This window comes from Coenobita brevimanus, chromosome 63, assembly GCF_032717465.1.
Source record: "Coenobita brevimanus isolate Jiangsu-jjx chromosome 63, ASM3271746v2, whole genome shotgun sequence".
Classification (NCBI taxonomy): domain Eukaryota; kingdom Metazoa; phylum Arthropoda; class Malacostraca; order Decapoda; family Coenobitidae; genus Coenobita; species Coenobita brevimanus.
Window position 1 is genome coordinate 40,698,644 of NC_137016.1, and position 23,813 is coordinate 40,722,456.

The following is a 23,813-nucleotide window of genomic DNA, read 5'->3' on the forward strand; positions in this document are numbered from 1 at the left end:
CCGCTGCTCTCTTAACCTCTTCATCCCACCATGCTGCACCTTTGTTCTTTGTTGTTACTCTTGCCACACCACACACCACTTTTGCATTCCTAACTAAGCAGTCCCTGTATGCATTCCACAAGCTGTCCAGATCCATTTCATTCCAGTTTACTAATTCTAACTCTTCCCCTGCTTTAGCCCTGTATTCATTTGTCATTTCTCTGATCCCCAGCTTCTTGACTTTCAGTCTCTCTCCCTGACTACTCATCTCTCTCTTGGTCCACCTCACTCCTCTCAGCTTGATCTTGCATACCACAATCACATGATCTGACAGACCTCCACATTGTTCTCTCACTGCCCTCATATCAGCAGCCATTCCCAGCATCGATTTCTCAGCGAGCACATAATCAGTCAGGCTCCTTTCAACACCATCTCCATTCCCTCTGTACCATGTATATTTATGTGCATCTTTGTGTTAGAAATAAGAATTACAAATGCACAACCTCCTTTCCAAACACATGTCCTTCATTCGCTTTCCATTATCATTCTCTTCTGGTACTCCATTATTACCCATTATATCATTCACAGGACCAGTGCCTACTCTCCCATTCACGTTGCCCATTACAAACACTTTGCAGCGCCGGGGCATTTCTCTTCTTACTTCATGCAGCTCATTCCCAAACCTTTCTTTCTCGGTCTCACTCCTGTCATCACATAGTGCATACAATACAATCACTGCCACTTTCATCTTCTCAGTCTTGAACATGACATACATACATCCCTAGATGACACAATTGTAGTCTCTCATTCCACTCTGCCACACTTCATAAATCAACAAAGCAGTGCCTTCCTTGCATCTTCCTCTCCCATTCATGCCCGACCTTACACATTTCACACCCTCCCACTCCTCCATTTCACACCCTTTTGTCCATGTTTCACACAGTGCCATCACAGCATATCTCGCACTGTTGAACACATTCTTCATTCACACTTCTCACATTCCAAATGGCCATGCGAATCCACCCATTTGGTTGGGACCCTGGACAGGTATTGGGCTTTCAGAGGCTTTCTGAAACGTCTGCCATGATTTAGTGATTAAAGATAGGGGAATCTGGGGGGTGCTTAACCCTGCCAGAAACCCCGGTTATATGGTTACCACCCAGCATAGTACAGGAAACCATTTGGCTTGTCACTCAGTGTAATGGCCATAAGGCAACACTACATTGAGTGAGCGGATGATGGGTGCCCCCACCTACCACAAATAAATAAATAATAAATACTTATTGTATAGTATTTTGTTATATCCCAGGAACATTATATTAGTACTGTACTCTAATGCTGCTTAGATATTTTGAGGAGTCCTTTCTTTTTTAAAACAAATATTGATCAGTCTCATTTCATATAGCTTTGCTGTATTTAGGAAGGGGAATATTCTTATTTATGTATTTTTTATTCTTGCTGCCTTTGCCAGTAATAATTTTTTTCAATGACAGTCAGTGGTGGAAGCATTGCTAAAATTGTTGCTGTAGTGTGGAGAAGTACTGTAATTGTTTGCCCTTATAATGTAGTTTCTACAACTGGAGCTTTTCACCTTGCAGCAGATAGAGTGACATTACTATAGACATAGAATTATGCTTTCTGTACATTGTCAGTAATCGTGGGAATTAATTGGATGGGCAGAGTATTGGATTTTTGGAAAGGTGTGAGATATTTAAATTAGATTCTTGCAGTAAGGCAGGTAGTGGAGAAAGTATGGGAGAATGGATAAAGAGAAATACTGAAATGTTTTGGGCATAATCAAAGGATGCTCATATAAAGCATGACAGGGGTTACTGGTGGTAGAGGAAGAGCCTGTATGTTGAAATACAGTATGTTGTTCAGAAGAAAGGAGATGAACTGTATTTTGTGAGGGAAGGAAGAGGAAAAGGAGTGACTGAGAAAGTTGTTATTGTTGAGGAGCCCTGGTTTGTCTGGTCAAGTAGACTCATTAACTGCAGGGAAGCATCTGCCCCTGCAGGGCCATCTTATACAGTGCACCAATGCTCCCTTGTGGCAGACAGTGCCTTGTCACAGTAAGGCATGGGGTTGTGGTTCCTGGATGGATGCCACATACATCTCAACCTGAACAATATGCTCCAGACCACATGTTATTTGGTTGTATGGTTACCACCCAGCATTGCAAATGGATTTCATGTGTACAACAAACCTATAGACTTGTCACTTTTTGTAGTACTACCTGAAGTGGAAACAAAAGTAATAAGTGACAGGAAGGATGGGAGAAATAGGAAGAGAGGAGGGCAGATACAGAATGATAAATGTGAAGGAAGAAGTAGGCAGCACTAACATCGAGTTAGAAGGTGGTAGTTGGCACCACCTGACTAAGGTGACGGAAAAAGTGAGGGAGAGGTATATGAGGACAAAGGTGCTTGAAGTAAAGTCTGTCTAAACCATTCCCTGTTGGAAATTTGTCATGATTTAGCTAGGTGTCAGAGGTAATGATGATGATGATGATGATGAGACCAGAGAGTAAAGGAATAGAAGAAGAAAGTGAGACCACAAGGCTTATAAACAAATTTGTAGGCGTGTTTCATTTATGTATTTATTTATTTGTTAGGGTAAAGTAGGTGAGAGGTGCAATAGTTTTTACAGAGGAGCTAGTTAATAATGATGGAGAGCAAGGCTGCAGTTTTTGTTAGTGTTGTCTGCTTGTCTTGAGCTGTTAAAGTACACGGCATGAAATCTCACTGATGTAATTCTAAAAGTCTTCTGTAGTTTGGCTTCATTGGAGACAGAATTTACTGACAATCTCTATATTTGCATGTGTCTTGTAGGGTCATTGAGTCTTCTTATTTCATTTTGTCATTAAACAGTTAAATCAGATTACATAATCCTGCCATTCTCACCAACTTCAGCCCATGTTCTCATAAGTTTAGATGGCCTGCTAGCAACTCTACCTTACCGGTTTATATTTTGTATACAGCACATCTTTACTGTGTTTTCCTGAATGTTATTTATGCAGTCTCAAGTGATATCAGAGATAAAACAGGAATAGCACCCAAGAAAGTAATTAGTTGTAAAATGCAACATGATTTTAGAGTTGCTAAAAAAGCCCACTAAGCCCATGAAAATACAGGCCTGGGAGTGCAGTACTTGCTCTTCTTGTTTATGAATGAGTTATGTAGCTGACTATCATCCAGTTCGGGTTATTTTCTTGGCCTTTACAAGATTGATGACTTTCTCCCTGGAAAACATTTGTATGCATATGCATCAGGACTGTAACACACCACAGGATATCATATTTTATACTTCCCATTTCCTGTCTCTCTGATAATTATACAGTATGCTGCATACCCACTGACTGGTGTTATGCCTCTTTTGAGATTCATACTGGACCCAGATTCACAAATACGTACAAGCAATTCTCATTTGTTAAAGATCCATATTCTTAAACTGTATCACAAAGAGGAAGGCAAGGCCTCTGTTTCTGACTAATTTTTGGAGCACAGCCCCGAGTTTGTGAGTAAGTGACAAAGTTAAAGTGTTTCTGACCTCTTGGTGTTGTTGATGAAATCTAATAGCTATCGACTTTCTATAAAGTACCATCAGAAGGTGAGGGCTTTCCTTCCCCATTATGATGTAAGTTTTAAGCATATGGAAGTTATGTTTCTGGAGGAAGGCTGGGGAAATGTGAATAAGGAATCTTTCAGTGTCTGGCATTCTTCCTGCAAAAATAATTAGTTTGTTAGTGGTAGGTGAGGGCACTGACCATCCACTCACTTAGTGTAGTGCTGCTCTTGGGTGCCTGCCCTTTCCTCTCTTCCTTCCTTCTCTCCTTCCTTCCTCTTGTCTGTCTGCCTTTCTTTCATTCCTCTTCCTACTATCTGTGGTGACTACACTGAGTGACAAGCTAAATTGTTTCCTGTACACCAGGAAACCATTTACTATGCTGGGTGGTAACTATAAAACCAAATTTTGGCACCTGGTGGTTTAGTGGGTACTTAAGGTGCTCCAGTCAGATTGAGGCAATGCAGGTTTATATCCAAGGGGTGGTTGGGGTTTTACTGCTCACTTAATAATATTCAGGGATGAGTGAGGTTGATCACTCTCATCTTAAAAGTCAGGACCAACTTGCCTAGCCCTGGGCCCATACACTCCTCATGGAGCAGCACTGGATTAGATAATAAATGAATGAAATGAATGTTATGATGGGGAATTGATTGTAATTTGTTTGTGATTAAGATGGCATACGAGGTTCCGTATCACTTCATTCTTAGCAGTTTGTTTTGCATATTACACCCTTATCATTCTCATGTGTGTTGTTTATCTATCTATATATCTATCTATTGTCAGACGCCATAATCCCGTACAGGGTGGCCATTTGACTCTGAGTTATTTGTTTTACAGGGAGGGGCACTAACCCTACACCAACCCACTTGACACGTAGGGAGCACGTATAGTTTGGTTATATGGTTATCACCCAGCGTTGTAAATGGTTTCTTGGCTTACAGGAAACCATTTGGCTTGTCACTCAATGTAAAGCCACCTGTAACGGAAAGAAAGGCAATAAGTAGTGACAGGAAAGATGGGAGAAATAGGAAGAGAGGAGGGCAGGCACAGAAAAAGAATATCATTTTAATAACAACATAGTTAACACATGTAACATGCAAGAGGATATTGTAGTATAATGACCAGAATATATTGCTAAGGAAGAGGTGTTACAAAATCTTCAAAGCAACTTGGAATACAGCCCCGGGCCCAGTATTTGTTAGAAGGAAGACACTGATAAAACACCATGCCATGATTACTAAATCATGGTACAAGTAACAAGAGGGAGTACATTAACCATTCAATACAGTGATGTTAGTGTTATTTTAATCATCACACTTATTTCTTGAATACCAACAATCTTCCAGACTTACATGTTCTGGTACTCAGTTTTAAAAATACAACTGCAGGTATCCACTTAGTTAGATAGAGTTTAATTGGAGCATCTGCATTTGGGAAGAATGATTTTTAGCCTTGGCCTTAAGCATAACTATTAGAGGCACCAACAGTTTCCATTTTTTATTATTATTACCGGTATTATTTATGGGTGGTAACCATATAACCAAATTTTGGCACCTGGTGGTTTAGTGGGGAATTATTGCACTCCAGTCGAATTGAGCCGGTGAAGGTTTATATCCAAGGGGTGGTTGGGGTTGATTGCTCATGTAATGCCACTCGGGGATGAGTGAGGCTGGTCACTCTCATCTTAAATGACGGGACCAACTGCCTAGCCCCAGGCTCCTACGCTCCTCATGGGGCAAGGTAGGATTGGATGATAGATGGATTATTATTATTATTATTATAAATGTCGGGAGCATCTGCTTAGCCCCGGGCTCCTACGCTCTTCATGGGGCAGTATAGGATTAGATGATGGATGGATGGTTGGATTATGATTATTATTATTATTATTATTTATTATCATCATCATCATTATTATTATATTTTTATTATCATTATTATTATTTTTATTATTATTGAGGGTACTGAAAAAAAAAGCAATAGCAATTTATTAAGAGGCATCTCAACATGATCACACAACTGAAAACTTAAACAACCTACTTAATAACGTAACCAAAGCTCTAATGTGAATGTGATTAATACCATGCCAGGTATTTTAATGTTGGTACTTGAGGTAGCTTTTGTTAACAAGATGAAATTTTTTAACAATAATTTCCCTTTCCTTAGCCTCTTCACAGTGATGACATATATTTTATATTTTATTTTTGTTATCACCAGACAATTGTATTCAACTGTAGGATATACTTTTTGGGGTCAGTGGAGGCTGTATCTAACTCCTCCATTTCAAAAAGTCCATCTTGAAGGGAAGAAAATTGTTTGGAGATAGCAAGAATAATAATATGATGCTGGAATGGGATACCTTCATGTGTTGGCACTGATATAACCAGGTGGCTTCACTTGCTGGTTATACATTTATCCTTCATCCCCTCCCTGTCCCTGGAAAAGAGGATAATGGGCTGCAGAAGGGCAGTTTATTCATAAGTGGGTTCATGTTCAGATCATCCTGGGGTCACTACAACATTAACAACAGCAACAACAAATATAAAATATACATCATGGGATTGAAGGAGTTAAAGACTAATCTCCAGGTAGACTTCTGAACGTTGGTTAACACAGCCGTGGTCGATGTCTAATGTATACTATGCTGAACCTACTAGGATTCATGGTATAAAGCTGGTACTAATTTTGGATATTTGCAAGGGTACAAGGTAAACAGATTATGTCCTATTTGTAAGTTTTCAGAGAGCACTGTTTTCATGTGCTTGAGAACATTTGCTCACATTAGCAGAGTGAACATCGCTCCATGTCTCTGATGCAAGACGTCCGTGTCACATGAGATGCCTGAAGATAAGTAAATAAAGGGAAGCCATCATCATGTAGTGACATTTATTTGGCCACTACAAGAGTCTGGTTTGGACATCATTCCCTCCCCTCCCCCCCACCTAACTAGAGAGTAAAATTCTCATGTTCCTCTTGTCTACAATTAACGTTCTGAAGGATCATCCCTCCCATTGTTGTCTGTAGTCTGGCCTGGACACATTCCCTGCCCGGGGTGCGACGGGGTAGAGGGGGGCGCCAGGAGGACTCAAACAGAACCAATGCCAATGGGGCCTACTACCGACTAGGGACAGAAGCCACGGAGAGAGACTATGCCAACCTGCCCCCACTTGGCTACCCTTACCACTTTGATGATCCATATGCCCCTTACCCAACTCCTCTTCCCCATCCCCCTCCACTGTACCCAGCCAGTGACCGTCAGCAGCATTACAACAACCACCTGACGAACGAGATCTACGAGGGTACCCGATACCCCCAAAACGTGTACCTGGATAACCGTTATGGGCTGAGCGAGCAGGACAATGAATATACCTACTTGCTTGATGGGAGGAGCGGCAACAATGGCTTCTCCGTCCCTGATATGGAGAATAACGATTACCTGACAACCTCTTTCATTGTGCGAGATGACAGTGTTGGTGTTGACGAGGACCCACCCTACCATGACCCTACTTGTACCGTGCCAGGTTGCCAGCGTCCCTCGTGCTTGGTGCCAGACTTTACAGATGACACCACTGTCCCCTACCATTCCCTGACCACCCTAGACCAGTCTGACGATGACAGCAGTGTTGAACAGCGCAGCCAATCTCAACACTCAAACAGACGGCACAAGTGCAGACGACCTAAGAGCAGGGACTCAGGACCCTTGACTGGTACCCCACAACTGTATACCCAGGTGCCCCCCTCCTCCTCCTCCTCATACCGGGCCCCCCAGGATGCCTCCCCCCCGGCTAGTGAGGGGACGCCAGATACCACTCTCAGGAGGGAGAAGCGCCCTTTGTCTGGCTCTGACGTGCTGCGCATGTCTCCAAGGTAGTTTCAGTTCTGTTGGGTCAAGTTCTTTGTTTAAAAAAAGAGGGAAAATACAATTTTTCTTTTTTACCATTTAAAATTCTGCATTGCCTGTATTTTCTTTGTTATTGAATTACTCTGTTTTTAAATGTCTAGGATGTTTTGGAGGTGATGCCCGTCCCCTTTGTGTCTTAAAGTAGTTTTATACTGTAGTGGCACCCTCAATGTAACTAACTACTAAATTATTAGTGGTGGCATGTATTTTGAAAATATTTTGACCACATATTGATCAATGTCTCAAGATGTATTTTGAATAATACCATATAGGTATCGTCTGATAAGACTGTTTTTGTTCAAAAGTCATCTTTGACTCTTGTTGTTTATGTGGTCAAAATTAGTGAAACATTTTAATGTCTTTCAATATATTAAGCACATTAAGAGACTCATTAAATTTGTGTTTTTCTTTTAAATTGTGTAATGCTTTAACTTTTATCAGGTTTGTTCTCTTTTGCTCTTTATGTCCTGATATTTTGTATGAAATGAAAGCACTTCTTCAGGGCCATACATATCTTTGGCTTGGCTTAGAAATTCCAGTATATTTAGAGTAATGAAGTGTAAAGCTGTACATATTCAGCTCATCATTACACCATACTTCAAACAGCAGTAGCTTGAGACCTGATGACAAGCACTAACAGTTGAAGCTGTATGAAATATTTTTGTACCGTAACCCAAACTAGCCAGCATAGTGTGACACAGAGCAAATGCAAGAGTCTTGTTTGTGTGTATATTAAAGCATTTAGCTGTAATAATCAATGTATTTTAACCAGTATTCATAGCCAGCAGATTTGAGGATAACAGTTGAGTGGTTGTGGTTGCAGCAGTTTTGACAAATGCCACTCTGCAGTCAGTTCCAAATGAGAATGACACTTGGCTACAACTCTCACCCTTTTCACACCTGCCCATATCCCCCTCACACTAACTTCATCACCAGCAACTATGATTATAGTTCCAGATGTTAGAGTTGAGTGAAGGAGTATGGGCATTGGGCATGTATATGAGGTATGGAAGATTGTGTGTTGTGGCCAAGTGTATTCTAATTTTGGAATGGACTTTACTTTTATGACGGTGCAGCTGATCCACCTTTTGACACGTGTTTGCAAATGGATAATGTCTCTCAACTCCTTTACTCTGGCAACATAGATTGGTCTTTATTCATGCTGTAACCAGATGTTTTTATTCAACTTTGGACCCACCTCTAGAAGGGAAGGGGTTAATGAGGGCTGTATATAACTCTTTTGCTGCAAAGTCTCCACAAAGCTTCATATAATTATCTGGTGATAAAAGAAATAAATAAAAATGTCGTAGGAGTGGAGTAGTTACCTGTTCTGTTGTTGCTCTAATAATTGGCCGTCATTTGCAGTCAAAATTGATCATGTCCAGTTTGTAAAATGGTAGCAGCCAGTCCCATATTATCATCCATAAGCTATAAGGACCTGTTTTGCATAGCATACACCAGCAAAAATTCAATTAATTTACAAGAATTGATTGATTTTAAATTAAAGCTGTTTGTAATTTTATTGGCTGGTATATCTTTTTTTAGGCTAATGTCTTATTGCCAAGTTTATCCTTTTATTGCTTAAATCACCATGTTCAAGCTAGAAGCCATGCACTATTTGCACACACGTGTGTGTTTTGTGTGTGTGTGTTTTGTTTGTGTGTGTGTGTGTGTGTGTGTGTGTGTGTGTGTGTGTGTGTGTGTGTGTGTGTTTTGTGTGTGTGTGTGTGTGTGTGTGTGTGTTTGTGTGTGTGTGTGTGTGTGTGTGTGTGTGTGCGCACATGTGAGTGTGTACACGGGAGGTGGAGGGGTTGCCTAGACGCTGCCCTGACCCGCCTGGCTAACTCATCCTCTTTGTACCTTGCTCTCAACAGGAGCCTATTGCAGTATATTGATGAAGAGTTGCGAATGAGGTATGAACATTTCACCCCTGGATATTACTAGTTTTGACTTTGTTACTAACCATTGTTATTTGTTGTTCTATCTTCGTGCTAACCCCTGTTGTTGTTGTTGAAGCTTTTTTACCCCTTCAGCTTAGTAAACAGTTATCTAATGTATTAACTCTTGCCGGCTGCATTATCACTGTAATTCCTGCATGCAGTTTGATCCACATTCTCATCAGCTTAGGAGGCTTTCTGGCATCTCCTCCTTGGTGATATATATTGCAGACTACACCTTACTGATCTCTTGTGTGCTATTTGTCTTTTGGGGCGAGTGAGTCTGGTCACCCTTGCCTTTAATGTTGGGACTGAGTAGCCTAGTCCTGGATCCCTATGCTCTTGCTGGGGTAGATAAAAGATTGAATGATGATGATGTTGAATTTGTCCTTTTAACCCTTTCGGTACCATGATGTCTTTATCATTTTAATCAGGTGACCATAAATTGCTTTATAGGAGCCAAGAAGAACCTCTAGTAGGAAACGGGTTATTGAAGGTAATATCCCTAACCCATCTAAATCTTCAAGTCTTCTGTATATTGAATAAAATCATTTGTTGAAAGGCAGAATACTAAAAGCGTTAATATTGACATATATTGCATAAGTAACATACGAAAATATGTTAACAGACCAGATACAGAAAGTTTTTAGGGAGAGGTGCTTGGGCGCCTCCTTAATTGGTGAGAATACGATCATCCAACTCTCATTCCAGCATGCTTTACTAACAGCTGCCTGAACCGATATCAAACCCATCATTGTAGAAACACTTTGACAGATGTGGGAAAGAGATGGAAGAAAACATGGGTGAATGGAGTTGAGTTTATTCCTAATTAGTTTCAGGAATAAACTTACAGGTACTAGTTGGAAATAAACTCTGTTTATTTATTTATTTATTTTTTGCCTCCTGTCCAAGCCCATCATTAATGTCCTGTTGGAGTTTTTTTTGCAGCATTGACATTGAACCCTTCATCTTTGGTAGCAGATATGAATAAGGACCCACTATGATTTCCATTTGGTCATTACTGTTTAGTGAACTAGTGTGGAGTGTTGGAAGAACTTTTCACAACTGAAGCTGCGTGTGTTGCAACTGGAGCCTCATAGAAGGGGATATGTTTCCTAGGCGTCTATTGAACTATAGCCAGCTGCCTCAATCCCAGACAGAGACAGTTTGTTTATGGCCACCCCTCCTGGGATTAGGATATCTGGCCATAGATAGATAGATTAAAGTTGTGTTTGGATGGTGAAACAACAAAAAGCATAGCATTATTTTTAAATGATGTATTGGATCATATTATAATACTGTAATGGATATGGCATTCAAATAATTAATTAGAAAATATTAGTACTGTAATAGTTTTCAAAAGATATTCAGATTATGTTAAATGAGAATCATCAATAAGATGGTCATGTATGAGACTCAGAGATTTATTAAACTGCCACTTATACTTTAACACAGAACTCAACCACTACTGATTTGCAGAGAATACTATTGTAGATAAGTGTATCATTCATGAGAGAATGTACTGTGTGTGTGTGTGTGTGTGTGTGTGTGTTATTTAGATTGTGTTCCTGAACAATCAGCTGTGATGAATTTGAGTTTTACCAGCCAAACACATATGACAAACACCATTTTGAAGAGGTACCATTGTTAAGTTGCTTCTCATTCACATTAGCTAACTATAAGCCGGCCATCCTGCACCAAAGCACCCTCGCAGCTTGAGTTCTGAACCCACATATTTTCTACACAGTTGGGGACAAAAGTTCAGCTACTATTTCACCCCCTCTCCTTCTTACTTCCTGCTGCTGGCTAATATTTCTAAACTAAGGGAGGTTCATTGTGTTTCTCTGCATCTGGGAGGAAAGTGTTAGACATGCAGTAAGTGTGAGGTTGATGTGGGGGGATACTGCAGTAGGTGAACTCTTGTCCTCAGCTGTACTGTACATATTTAGTCACTACTGTTGGTATTAAATTTTAAGTTGAGAAGTGATATGGGTGTGAGAAGTTGTGGGTTAGTGTATTAATGCTAGTTCAGTATTTCAGGACCCTGTGTAAGTTATTTATACAGTATCACATCTCACTCTTTCATCATACCATAGTGCATTTTTTAGCAAATGCATATTGTATATACATGTGTTTGTGTCATGAGTTATTTTTTTCTTTACTTACTAGGGTTGGCCACAAATAGATATTAGTTATTATGTGCTTTATGTTTTACCCTGTGTTTAGTCTAGGTGCTACAATAAATATCATGAATTCATTGATGGTTATCTGCTTTTAAAGATATTGTGGTACTATATAAAACAAAAAATAATTTCACTTAAGCATCTTACTTCAGGATTTGATTGTATGAAATTATTGAGTCACCCATAGCATGTGATTATTGTTGCAAAATTATGTGTACAGTTACAGTACTATTCTTTTTGTTATAGTCAAGATCCAGTTGTAAATTCCTAAGTTGAGTTTTTCTCTTAGTTGAATTGGCCTAATTTTTATGTTCGGTTTGTTCCTTCACTTGAATGGCCTCAGTATGTGTAAAGATAGGTTATAGCAACTTGGATTTGTTTCCATTAGTTGAATTGGCCTCAGAGCATGGGAAGATAGGTTGTAGGAATGTGCAAGAGTGTCTCCTGACCTGTGCCTGGTGCTCAGTGCTCCCTGTTAGTAAGTAATTTAATAAGAGGGTCTCCTGTGTGTGCCGGCGTGTGGTCGTGCGTGCGGTGAGACAGACAGTGGTGGCTGCCATGGGGTCGGGTGTTGTCGCGACTGGTTCACATGCGGTGGTAGGTAGGACGCACCCCCCACCCTCATACCATACCAGTAACCAGAGTGATTTAGAGTGAACTGCGCTATAAGTAACCAAAGTTTTCCACTATAAGCGCCACAGTGTGTAAGGAGTGCAGAATATAAACATTACTGCCATGAGTAACCCAAGCAAAACTGAGTACAGTACTGACTGGTTTGAATAATGGACACATACAAGTCAGGCCTGCTCAGTGTCATGTGATCATGTTTGCTTCACACTATCACAGACCCTGAATCTGGTTGATTTATATGTAGAACACTTGGACACAATTGTGTGCTAGTACTGCACTGTATTAGATTGTGCTCATCAGAACACTGGTACTGTCCTTGGCTGGACATTCTCAGCAATGCAAGAAGCGTAGAATGACAGCAGGCATCACGGCTAGTTTTACAAAGTACTTGGAGTTCTTCGTGAACAAATATCTTCATTACACTTTCAGACATGGAGTATCCATAATAATGCTCCAAAGCAGTGCTGTAGATAATTATAGTCTACAAAAAGTTGGCTGTAATAAATGAAGAGTAATAATGTTATTGTACATCTTTCAAGCAAGATCTTTAGCTCATTTGGGACAGTGTGCTTAAAGTCTGGTCTGACACATGGCACTGTAGTGGCATTAGCCCACTCACCAGTTGGATGTTGAACTCGGGCAGCTGAGACCTGAAGCTGGTTTTATATTTTGGATTCAGTTTTTTCATGCTTACTCAGTTTCACATGAAATTAGTTCTCAGTTGTTGCTTTTGTAATGACTGACATCAAGGAAGATAGCTGATTTTTATTAACATTTAACATAGTTGGCATTGTAGAATTAAATTAATATTTTTGCACCTACTGGTATCAGTTACCATCTTATTCTAACAAGAAAAGGGTGACTCTAAAGCACATGACTGCATCAAGCAGAATTATTTATTTTTTTGATGTTAATTCATATGATGAGATAAACAGTTTTTTTTTATTGTAGCATAATAATAGTGAACAAGTTGTGCACGTAATATGCATATAGTACTGACATTTGTTTTTGTGAGAATTTGTAGAGTACTGTACATCAGTGACTGATTAAATCACTGGTTTTTATCGCATGAAAACAGTTATAATGTGAATGAATGAATGGACCTGTGAAGCAGTTTTGTGGGCAGTTTCTAAGTTACCGCCCATCAGAGTGTTACATTGTTTTCCAGAAAGTGGCAAGTGAAAGATGTTTAGAATTAATGGGACAGGAAATGCATTGTACTGTAGCTTGTTCAAGTAGGTCAACTGTGGAAGCTTGACTGAGTAGTGAAAAAAGGAGACAGGAAACAGGATACAGGAAAAGAAAGAAGTTTTCATAGTGAGAATAATGATATAAAGATGAAAACTACTGAAGAGTAGAGAGGCAAAGAATTTAGGAATCAGGAGGTAGTAGGAGTATAGGTTGAGATACAATGAAGGTAAAGAAATTAGTGAAAGCAGAAAATGAGGAGAGAGAGAGATTGTAGGAATGAATTAAGGAAAATTTTGATAGGTAAGAAGAAACCAGATTATGAGGGAAAAATAGAATTAAAGAAAAAGATTGATGAAAGAGAGGGAGAGAAAAAAAGCTATGATATTAGTAGAGAGAGAGAGATGAAATACAGTATACAGAAAAACTAACAAAAGTCAGGTGGTAAAAGAAATAAAGACAATAGAAAAGGAGTAAGAAAAAGCTAGGTAAGAAAAGGAGTGTTACATAAAGAAAGAGTTAAAATATAGAGAATACAGGAGAGAGCTAGATGGTAGGAGAAAACTAAGAGACTGAAAAGGTAGATGAAAAGTAAGTACAGTACAAGTAAAATGCATTAGGAGAGTATTAGATGACAGGAGAGAACTGAGAGTGATATAGTAGATGAAAAGTTAATAAAACAGGAGCCAGATAGAAGAAGAAATGTGAGGAGGAGGCACGAGGTGGGAAACTGTCTAAGAGGTGGCTCGCATTGCAGGGGCCACAACGATCGTCTCTCAGAGCTGGAGGTGGATCTTACCTACTCCTCCCAGTACGTCCCCCCTTCTTTCTATTACCAGTTTATCACTATTGCTCTTTAACTCTTGTTTTACTACTATGGTTCTTCTTTATTAACAGCAGTTTTTGTCACACACAGTTTTATTGATCTTACTACTACTATTGTGGTTTCTGTTAACACTCTCAGGTTCTTATGACTCACTTAACAAAATTAAATAATCAAGTATTAACTGAACATAAATACTGTACTAGCATTGTCCCTTCTAACTCCCTCTCAGAGGAATAAAATCTTCTAACATTAGCTGGAATAATATAGTGGAGTTGCCTCAATCTTGAGAGGGTTAATGGCATTGTTAACCCTCTCAGGCTTTTGTGACCCACTCTGCTTAGAATGAAGTTGTCAGTCATTAGCTGGAATTGAATACTACAGTTTTCCTTATCACGAGAGAGTTAATGGTAGTGTCATGTCTTCAGCATTTCAGTTCTTTCCACTCTCCTCACTACTACAGCCATATTCTTAAAACAGAGATTATGATGTTTTAGGCAGTCCCCTAATGTTTGACAGTTGTATGTGCATTGTACAGTATAAGGCCCAGTGTTTAGAAGGCCTTAGTCAGAGTGATGACCTTCCATTTTGATCCTCAAATCCTCAAGATGTGACTGAAGGCTAATTTTTAATTTAATGCCATCAAAGAAAGTAGGGTGGTCAACTACCCTTTGATGTACAGTACTGAACTACAGTACCCAAGCCTCAGGTCCTAATGCCACCAAGAGATTAATGTGAGATTGGCTGTTGTCTTACTATTTATAATGAGAGTAAAAGTATGTTTGGCTTGTTTACCTTGTTGCCAGTACACTGTATGTTTGTAGCTACATTTGGATATGTATCAATTTATCAGTTTTTTCATTCAGGTTGTGCTGTAAATTTGGGGAACTGGCATGACTGTACCAGAAAGAAACAGCCAAGTGGAGGCTTTCATATACGTTCACCTGCTCAGTTTTACGAGTATGGCCAGTAGATCCACCACTTTACAAAGTACAGTATCATCACTACTGTACTTTTGATGCGCACACAGTTGCCACACTTTTGACTACTGTACCATCACCACTCCTTGACTTGTTTGAAACTATGGCAGTTTTCACTACCACAGTCTCTGCATCCACCAAACACCACGTACAGCTACACTCACTACTGCTCTCCTAATCTTTTACCACCCACCAATTTCACTTCCATTTCTACCACTATGTTTTCTGCTATTACTGTACTATTATAACTATATTTCTGTTACTACCACCATCTGCACTTGTTGACCTGCAGCGCTGAGATCACTCCTGCCTGCCTGCCACCACTCAAAAAATGAAAAAGCAAAAACAAACCTGATTGGTGCTTTGATAACTTCACTATGGAATTTTAATGCTCTTTGGTTGGGTGGGTAATGGTTGGAAAAATTATCAATTGGTTTCTTTTTAAGGACTATTTCACCTGCATGAGTATTGGCTGCTAGATACTGATGATGATGATGATGATGTGCATCGTGTGGCAGCTGTGTGATCTCGTGTGAGCCTGGCAGCAGTAGCACCAGCTCTCAGAAAATGAAGCTGAAAGAGGCAGATGCAGAATCTTTTGAGTGTGATTAATTTTGGACCGACTAATACATGATAATAGAAATAAGACAAAAAATGATATATGATAAAACAAATAAGATTGAAATTGTGTATGGTAAAAGAAATAAGTAAAAATTTAGCTTTTATTTATTTATTTTTTCACCAAAGGAATCTTTAAGAAGTGTCAGGAAGGAAGCTAATTGTTGCTTCATATTAACCTTATCATCATACAGCCGTAGATTATTTTCTGAAATCACTATACATTATTCAGAGTTGATGCTGGTCTTGTAGAACTCAGATTACATTAATCTCAGCTAGAGATATTTATTACTGTAAGTAAGAATGTTACAGCCATATACTAGATGCCTCATCCATATGTAGACTTGCTTGAATATCCTGGTTACCGTAATGAAAGTGTAATATCTTGGTATTCTCTTTACAAGAAACTGCACTGATTAAAATGATACTGAACCATACATAGTGCTATCATATTAACTAAGATTAATTGCACTTCAGTCATAACTACAGCATAGTGTTACCTCAAATTGGTACTGTATAAGTAATAGTTAATCTTCAATTAATGTCCCCCTCCCCCCTTACTAAAGTGCCATTCTTAATTCATAATACATATGCAGTAATCTCTTCCCCTCAGATACCCTTTACAGCATCCACCTTACAACTTGACTACTTTATTGTAATGTTGTACTGTATTTCTGAATATCTGTAACTCAGTACCATCTCCTGAAATTATTGCACTTCCCTTTCAGAAGAGCAGCCATCTAGGTTCTGAGCTCAGACATTGGCATATCACATGATAATGTTTCAGTCATTACCTTTATCATAAAAAAAATTGGATTTGATGCACAGTGTGTACCAGTAATGAGTTTAATTTAACTACTTCTTAGTAGTAATAGAATTGGTAATGTAAAATATTGAATAATGGTTTGCAATACAAAAGCTTGTAGCACATTCAGTTTTAGTATTCATCTGATTAAGTTCACTCATTATTTTTGGAAAGATAACCTATGATGGAAGTGTATTGTGTAGCTTGTTTTCCATTGCTGTAGCATTATCATGTTCCATTTTGTGTTGTGAAAATGTGAAAAATCTTCCCAGAACCTGAGAAGAGAACTAATTCATGGATGTTTGAAGGGTAGCTTAATGACGTTGAAAAATTTTCCTTCTCCCATCAGCTTTGATGTAGGATGTAGTCAGTGACATCAGTGGCGATCCCTAGCTTGTAAATATGAAGGAATTTAATCTCCAGGATGTGATCTGAGTAGCCAGCTTTTAGCGCATTGTAGTAATCCTTCTTAAGAACACAGTAATGTACCATTTTGCTGTTTACTAGACGAAAAGATTGTTCATACCTCTTTCAGCTCAGTTTTTTTCAGGGCGGCATAGAGTGTGTTTAGCGGTACAGCTGGTTGGCTTAGGGCCGTAATGTGCTGTCATAGTTGCTAACCAAGGTGCGTATTCTCAGCGGTTATGGAGGCTTCCTATCACCTCTTCTTTACCAGTTAATTTCTCTATTTTTGTGTTAATTCTCTTGTATGGTATCTTTGATGCTGGAAAAGTATGCCTTCATGTGGTGGCACTGATATGGCCAAGGGATCAACTGTCTAGTTATACAAATGTCTCTCAGTTACAGTACCGTACTTCCTGATCCCCTAAAATAAGAATGTTGGGCTGCAGGAAAAAGGTACCTGGTACTTATGCTTGCAGTCCACCAGGTTCACATTCAGTTGAGCCTGGGGTTGTAACTACTTATACTGTGATACCTGCGTTGTCTGTGATAACAAGAAGACATAAATGATATACAGCAAACAAGAGAATAGTAAGGTGTAACATGCAAAGTAAATAATTAAGGAAGGGGTGCAAGAAGGGCTTCTCAACTGTTGAGAATACATCTTGTAGTGCTGAAACAGCCTGCGCAGAAATGCATGGAGGTGTTGCATGTGGTACTCAGTTGACATTAGAAGGTAGCATTATTTAGTGAGCATGTGAATTAGAAGCTAGAAAATTTTGGATTCAAGTATAACATTAATACTCACAGGATGCAGAAGCGTATGTTTCCAAATCATAAACCAACATTATTAGTTTTTAAATGTGGGAAATTTGGCTTGCTACTTTTAGTACATGTAGGTGCATACTGTACATAGATAATTGTTATTTGACATTAACACTGTGTTAAGTTCTCTAGTACTGTATGTTACTTGATCTTATTTGAGAATGAAACGAGGAATGCAACCTGCAGATGAATTCAGAATGGTTTTAATCTTAGCCTAACCAGAGTGTCAATACATACTTAATGTGTAACATGTGTACCATGAAACATATGCCTATTAGGTGGCATGGTTGTGTGTCATGCAGGTTTCCACATACACCATCAGTTTCAGGACTATGCCGCTCACATCTCATGCTTACAGGCATGGAGGTTGTTTTGGGCCCTGTGGCATGATGACATCTTTTTCTGTTTTGTTCTTGTAAACACCAGGCCATATTATTTACCTTGGAGATGACCTCCTATAGTGAAAGGTAAAGATACAGGCAGTTGCCATGATGTGCTTAACTGCAATGCTTACCTCCATAACTTGGTCCTTTCAGCCTGTGGCAAGCTATTCACTCACTGTGCTGGGATGTAGGACTATTTCTTATCATTCAGGATACCACATTTACCTCCCATAGATGTTACTCTAGTAGCTACCACACTCATTTTACCAGCCCACAAAGGGTGGATGGAGGCTTGATTCTAGTGGTGTTTGCTCTGCACCCCAGGATTTGAACCATGGTGCTATCAGGCCAGCAGTTTCACAGCCAGCACTGCTTACCACTCAGCCTTAACCGTTGAGTAGTTCGTGTCTTTCAGATAATGTTTTGGGGTAAATGTGACAATTGGAGTAAAAATGGTGGACTTTAGTCATGAGTCCAGCACAACATTGGCCATTTTAATTGTTCAAATAACACTTTACACTATCCAGTGCACAGTTCCCATGGCCTTCCCTTTGTCTGATTTATGTGAATATTCAAACCCTACTACTATCAGGAAAATCATTACCCCTTCACTTCAGTGGAATATTATTTTCACTGAACTGCTACCACAGGATAATTTTATTCAAGTTGGGAAGAACATCTGTTAGTGTAAGAGTTATCTCCTAAGCTGAATAGAATTGTTTGGGTGGAAGCAAGAATTAAATGGAAAGTATGTTATCAGAAAGGGTTAAGAGGAATGTGCATTGTGTATTTTTTTCTTTTTTAAGATCCTTTAAATCATACAGTATAGGGAAACATCATCATCATCATCATTGTTATCATCATGATCATCATCATTATCATCATCATGATCATCATCATCATCAACATTATCTTTTAAAAATACTGTATTTGTGACTGGTGAACTTGATATGAAAGCTTTAATTTGCTTGGTACCCCTAATTTCATCAGAAATTACCTCTCAAATTTGGGCTGCTTACACAATGATTAGGGAATGTGATACATAACCCAGATCGCATTTTGTGAGTGGTAAAATGTGCTTTGCTGTATGTTCTCTTTACTGTAGTTGATATCAAAGCATGGAATCACTACAGGTTCCGTAGGGTAGAATTTTGGTCAATAATGAGGCATAGCTATTTTTGTGTAGGCATTGCTTAGGAGGCAGAGAGAGGAGAGGGAAGAGAGAATGATGATAAATACACCACAGTTTGAGTCACCATTAAGAAAGATGACTGAGATGTAGTTAATAGTAATGAATAATAAATGGCAGTTTATTTTCCATTGTAGTTAAAGAATATATTTCTTAAAAGAATGAACTAAAACGTTGCTGTAGAGAACTGAATTATAAATTTTGTCATTCCAATTGGGGAGTCTCATTTGTTACTTAGTTCTGTTAAAGCATTTTTCTGAATAGGTGGGTGCTGGAGAGGGATACATTCATATGGTGGCACTGAGATGACTGGGTGGTGGAGCTGTTTAGTTGCACAAATGTTCCTCAATCCCCCTCCCTATCCTCTGGAAGGTATATGGTGAACTGCAGAAGGAGAGCAACTTTGCCCTGCAGTCCACCGGGTTCACGTTCAGTAGAACCTGGGGTTGCAACTACCATTACCACCAATACAACTGTTGTACTATATATACCCTGTAGGTATTTTGAAGACTAGTACAGTATTGGCATACTAAACTGGTGTCAAATGAGTGAAAAAATCGTAAGTGGTGTTAGCACTAAGCGCACACGTGTATGATATTTATGTTTGTTAATTCCAGAATTACTTGTGATATGTTTTGACCTCAGGCAGGAGCTGGAAAATGTTATGTTTGTATGTTAGTGTAACTTATTTATAGTCTTTTAGAGGTATTATTGTTAATGCCAGGATTGCCTGTGATATGCTTTGACTTTTGAATTCTAAGCATTCAATTAGAAGCCAGGAAACATTAGTGTGTTAGTTTATTAGTGTATAGAGAGGCTTAGAGACATTGCTCTTGTGACAGCTCTGGATGAACCCTGGGATTGAAAATAGGACATTAGATAGTTCTTTATTTTATGGCATTGGCAACTGCAGCACAGATCTAATGTACGTACAGCCAGTCTTTGTGATAAGTCTGGGAGGTGTACAAGAATAATGATGTTTTTTATGCAACTGGTTCTTTGAATCTGTGGAAACTGGTACATCAGCTTTACAGGTAGCATTGAAAGTTTGATAGGTTATTACTTTCTGTTTTACTGAGAATTTAATCATTTCAGCCAAGGAAAGTCTTTCTTTGTTTTATTCGTGGTACCATTAGAGGATTTTATTGAACTCATGAAGGACTCCTGTAAATGAATGGATTTATGAAGGCAGTATGTAACCCATGCAGCTTGGCAGGTGCATCCTCTGCTGAATAAAACAGTCTGGAAGTAGCAAGAAAATGAAGGAGGGGAAAAAAAAAAAAAGTGATCCTTTATCTCCAGCTGTAAGTGTATTAACAATAAATATAAAGGTAAATAAAGAAAAAGGGAGATTTATGGCAAAGACTCGCTGTACAGAGCAAGTATTGGTTATTTTTGCATGAATGGTGGTGGTGGTGCTGGCAGTAGGGGTGGTGATGGTGGTGGATGTGGTTGAGTTTTTATCACTGTCTTTAATCAGATGGTGTATAGAATACTGTAGATTGTAAATAAACTCAGAAAATTGTATTAAAAATGCATGTCTACCACCAGGGACAGAAAGGGAATGATCAGCAGTTATTTGAAGGATCTCCTTTCCATTTTTAAAATGAATTAAAAGAAGATATGAATTCAGCATCTCATCCTTCACAAGGGAAATTTAGATTATTTAACAGAAGTTGTGTTCTGTTATTATTGTTACCACCAGACAGTTTTACTCAGCATATGGATTTTTCTGAGTGTTGCTATGGCCTTCATTAACTCTTTCATTGCAGCACTAGGGCATTCTCCCGAGCTGAGAAAATATTGTCTGGTAACAGCAAGAATGAAATTGAAATAACATTCATAAACTAAATTGGTTAATAATGAAACAGATGAAAATGATAAAATAAGGAAGCAGATGAAAATTAAATAATACAATATGGAAAGAGATGAATGTAATAATGAAACGGATGTAAGTGAGAAGTGCCTGTACTGCTGATCATGGCACCCTGCACCTCTGGTTAAACACAGTGGGATGTCTGGAGTTTGCAATGTCTCCTCTGCCCTCTTTCTCTCTGGGGTGACGTTTGCTGACTTTGAGATGTACGCTTTGCTTCATGACGTTCACATATTATATTTTATGTTAGTGTACATTGTATGAACTTAAAGATATTTGTGTTTTTGCCCATGGAACTTTAAAGAGATTGTGTGTTTTATCTATCGAACTTTAAAAGACTGTTGTTGCCTAAGTTAAAAGTAATCTCATGTCAACAACTCCTTTAAAATCGTGGTCAAGTTGAGGATTTATAGTTTTTAACTCATTGGCTGCACTGAGTTTCCAAGAGCTTGGCACATGTTGGAATAATACATGCTGTTGTTGATTCTCAAGCAAAACGTTAATCGTGATAGTCTTTAATGTTTATGGTGGCCTGTGTTCCTCTGGAGCTTAGTAAATTTGTGTGACATTAGTGCAGTTAAAGACAGAGTAGGTAGCTCACAGCCAAAGAGGTAATCATTTATTCAGGTGCATCGTTGAACATGAAAGTAAATTAAGTATGCGATTTGTGGTCGTTGACTTGAGACTTCCTACTTGAACCATCAAACACGATCCAAGTCTAATTCTTGCACGTGTTTGTTCCCCCCTGATCTCCCAGAGCAACTCTCCCCGTGGGCATGGATGAGACCTCCCTCAGTGATGCTAGTCAGGCCCTGGATGAGGCCAACCACAACAGGTACGTTTGTCGTTGCCGATGGTCATTGTGGGATTGAGATGTTTATTTGTTACAATTTGCTGGTGGTGCTGGAGAGAGGTGTCTTCACATGTCTTCACATGATGGTACTGATACATTTAGGTGGCTATACTGCCAGGATATACAAACAACCCTTAGTTCTCTGTCTGTCCCCAAAAAGGAGGATGGTGGACTGCAGGAGATGGGTAACTATGGCATGCAGGCAAGTGGGTTCACAACCAGATGAGCCAGGGCTTGCAGCTGCTACTACTTGTGTACTATTACAGTCTGCTGGCAAGCGATTGGGTGACACGGAGGTGATTCATTTAGGACCACTCTTCCCAGGATTAAGGAATCTTGGGATAGATAGATAAATAAAAGTTCCTGATGCTGGAGAGAGATGTTAAATTGTTGTTAGCCCTGGTGCTGGTGACAAACACCTTCATGCAGTGGCACTGGTATTACTAAACTTCTCCAATGCCGGGTTATACAAACGTCCAATCATGTCTCCCTATTCCATGAAAGGAGGGTGGTGGATTGGAGGAGGAAGGCAGCTTTAGCATGCAGTCCTTTTGATTGTTGTTCAGATGGGCTTGGGGATGCAGTTACTACTTCGGCTTTTTTTTTTTTTTTTTTTTTTTTTTTTAATAAAGTAACCCCATCACTGCCAGGGCACTATCTGAAACTGGATGAAATTATCTGGTAGATGCAAGAATAAAATACTGAAGACATCCCTGGATTGAAGGAGTTAATAATCTGTGGCTTATGTAGTGTTACACTGATTATGTTCAGACAGTTGTGAGTGGTTTATTGGTGGGGACTGGAAAGAAACACATATGTGTTGGTACTGATATATCCAAATGACTCTGCTACGAGGTTATGTAATTGACCCTCAACTTCCTCAGTATTTCCTCATTGGGAGAAGGAAGAACTGCAGAAGGTTAGCATCAGCCTGCAGCCTACTGGGTTCACTTCCTGGTAAGCCAGGGTTTATGATACTAATAATAACTATCACAGGTGGTGGTGCAAGTACTGTACTGCACTTTATTCTTTCCTCTTGGTGCAACAGGACTTCACCCACATAGGGTGTGAGTGTTTGTAGTTAGTGTCTTTGTAGGAAATATTGTGCCATTTTTTGTATCATGTTGCAGGATATACTACCTTATTTAATTATATTGGTGTCATCCAGCATCCATTCACTTGATGTAGTGCTACCTACAGTGACTTTATGCTGAGTGATGAGCTAAATAGTTTCCAGGAAACCAGGAAAACATTACAGTGCTGGAAGGTAACACTATAACAACTAAATGAGACTAGGAAGAAAATTATTTCCCTCTGTATTTTTGTGCAGGCCTGTGGGCATAAAGGGGGGGGCACCAGGGCAGAGATTAGTGTTCACCCCACCCACTACTCTTAATTGTTGGCAAAGTTACAGAGAACATATTTTCTTCACCCCATCTTTGGGTAGGAAAATAGGTTGGGATGATGATGATGTTGACTGTGTTTTGCCAGCAAAAATACAGGGAGCCTGTTTCCCGCACACTTATCTTTGGATGAGAAAAAGATGTTAGGATGATGATTATGATGTTAACTCTTTACTGTGCTGACAAGGGTACAGAGAGCATATTTCCCTCATCCCATCTTTGAATGGAACAAAGTCTGGGATGATGATGATGATCAATCTTTCTTATGATGGCA

The 23,813-nt window shown here is 39.2% G+C and overlaps 1 protein-coding gene across 1 annotated transcript in view; it reads left to right on the top strand.

Annotated features, from left to right (window-relative positions):
• hppy (MAP4K3-like protein hppy) overlaps window positions 1–23,813 on the top strand; it is a 104,667-nt gene that overhangs the window by 42,275 nt on the left and 38,579 nt on the right. The window contains exons 11-14 of the mRNA XM_080276052.1: window positions 6,568–7,410; window positions 9,319–9,357; window positions 14,140–14,193; window positions 22,041–22,118. Coding sequence (XP_080132178.1) covers window positions 6,568–7,410; window positions 9,319–9,357; window positions 14,140–14,193; window positions 22,041–22,118 — 1,014 coding nt within the window. The remainder of the gene's footprint in view (window positions 1–6,567; window positions 7,411–9,318; window positions 9,358–14,139; window positions 14,194–22,040; window positions 22,119–23,813) is intronic.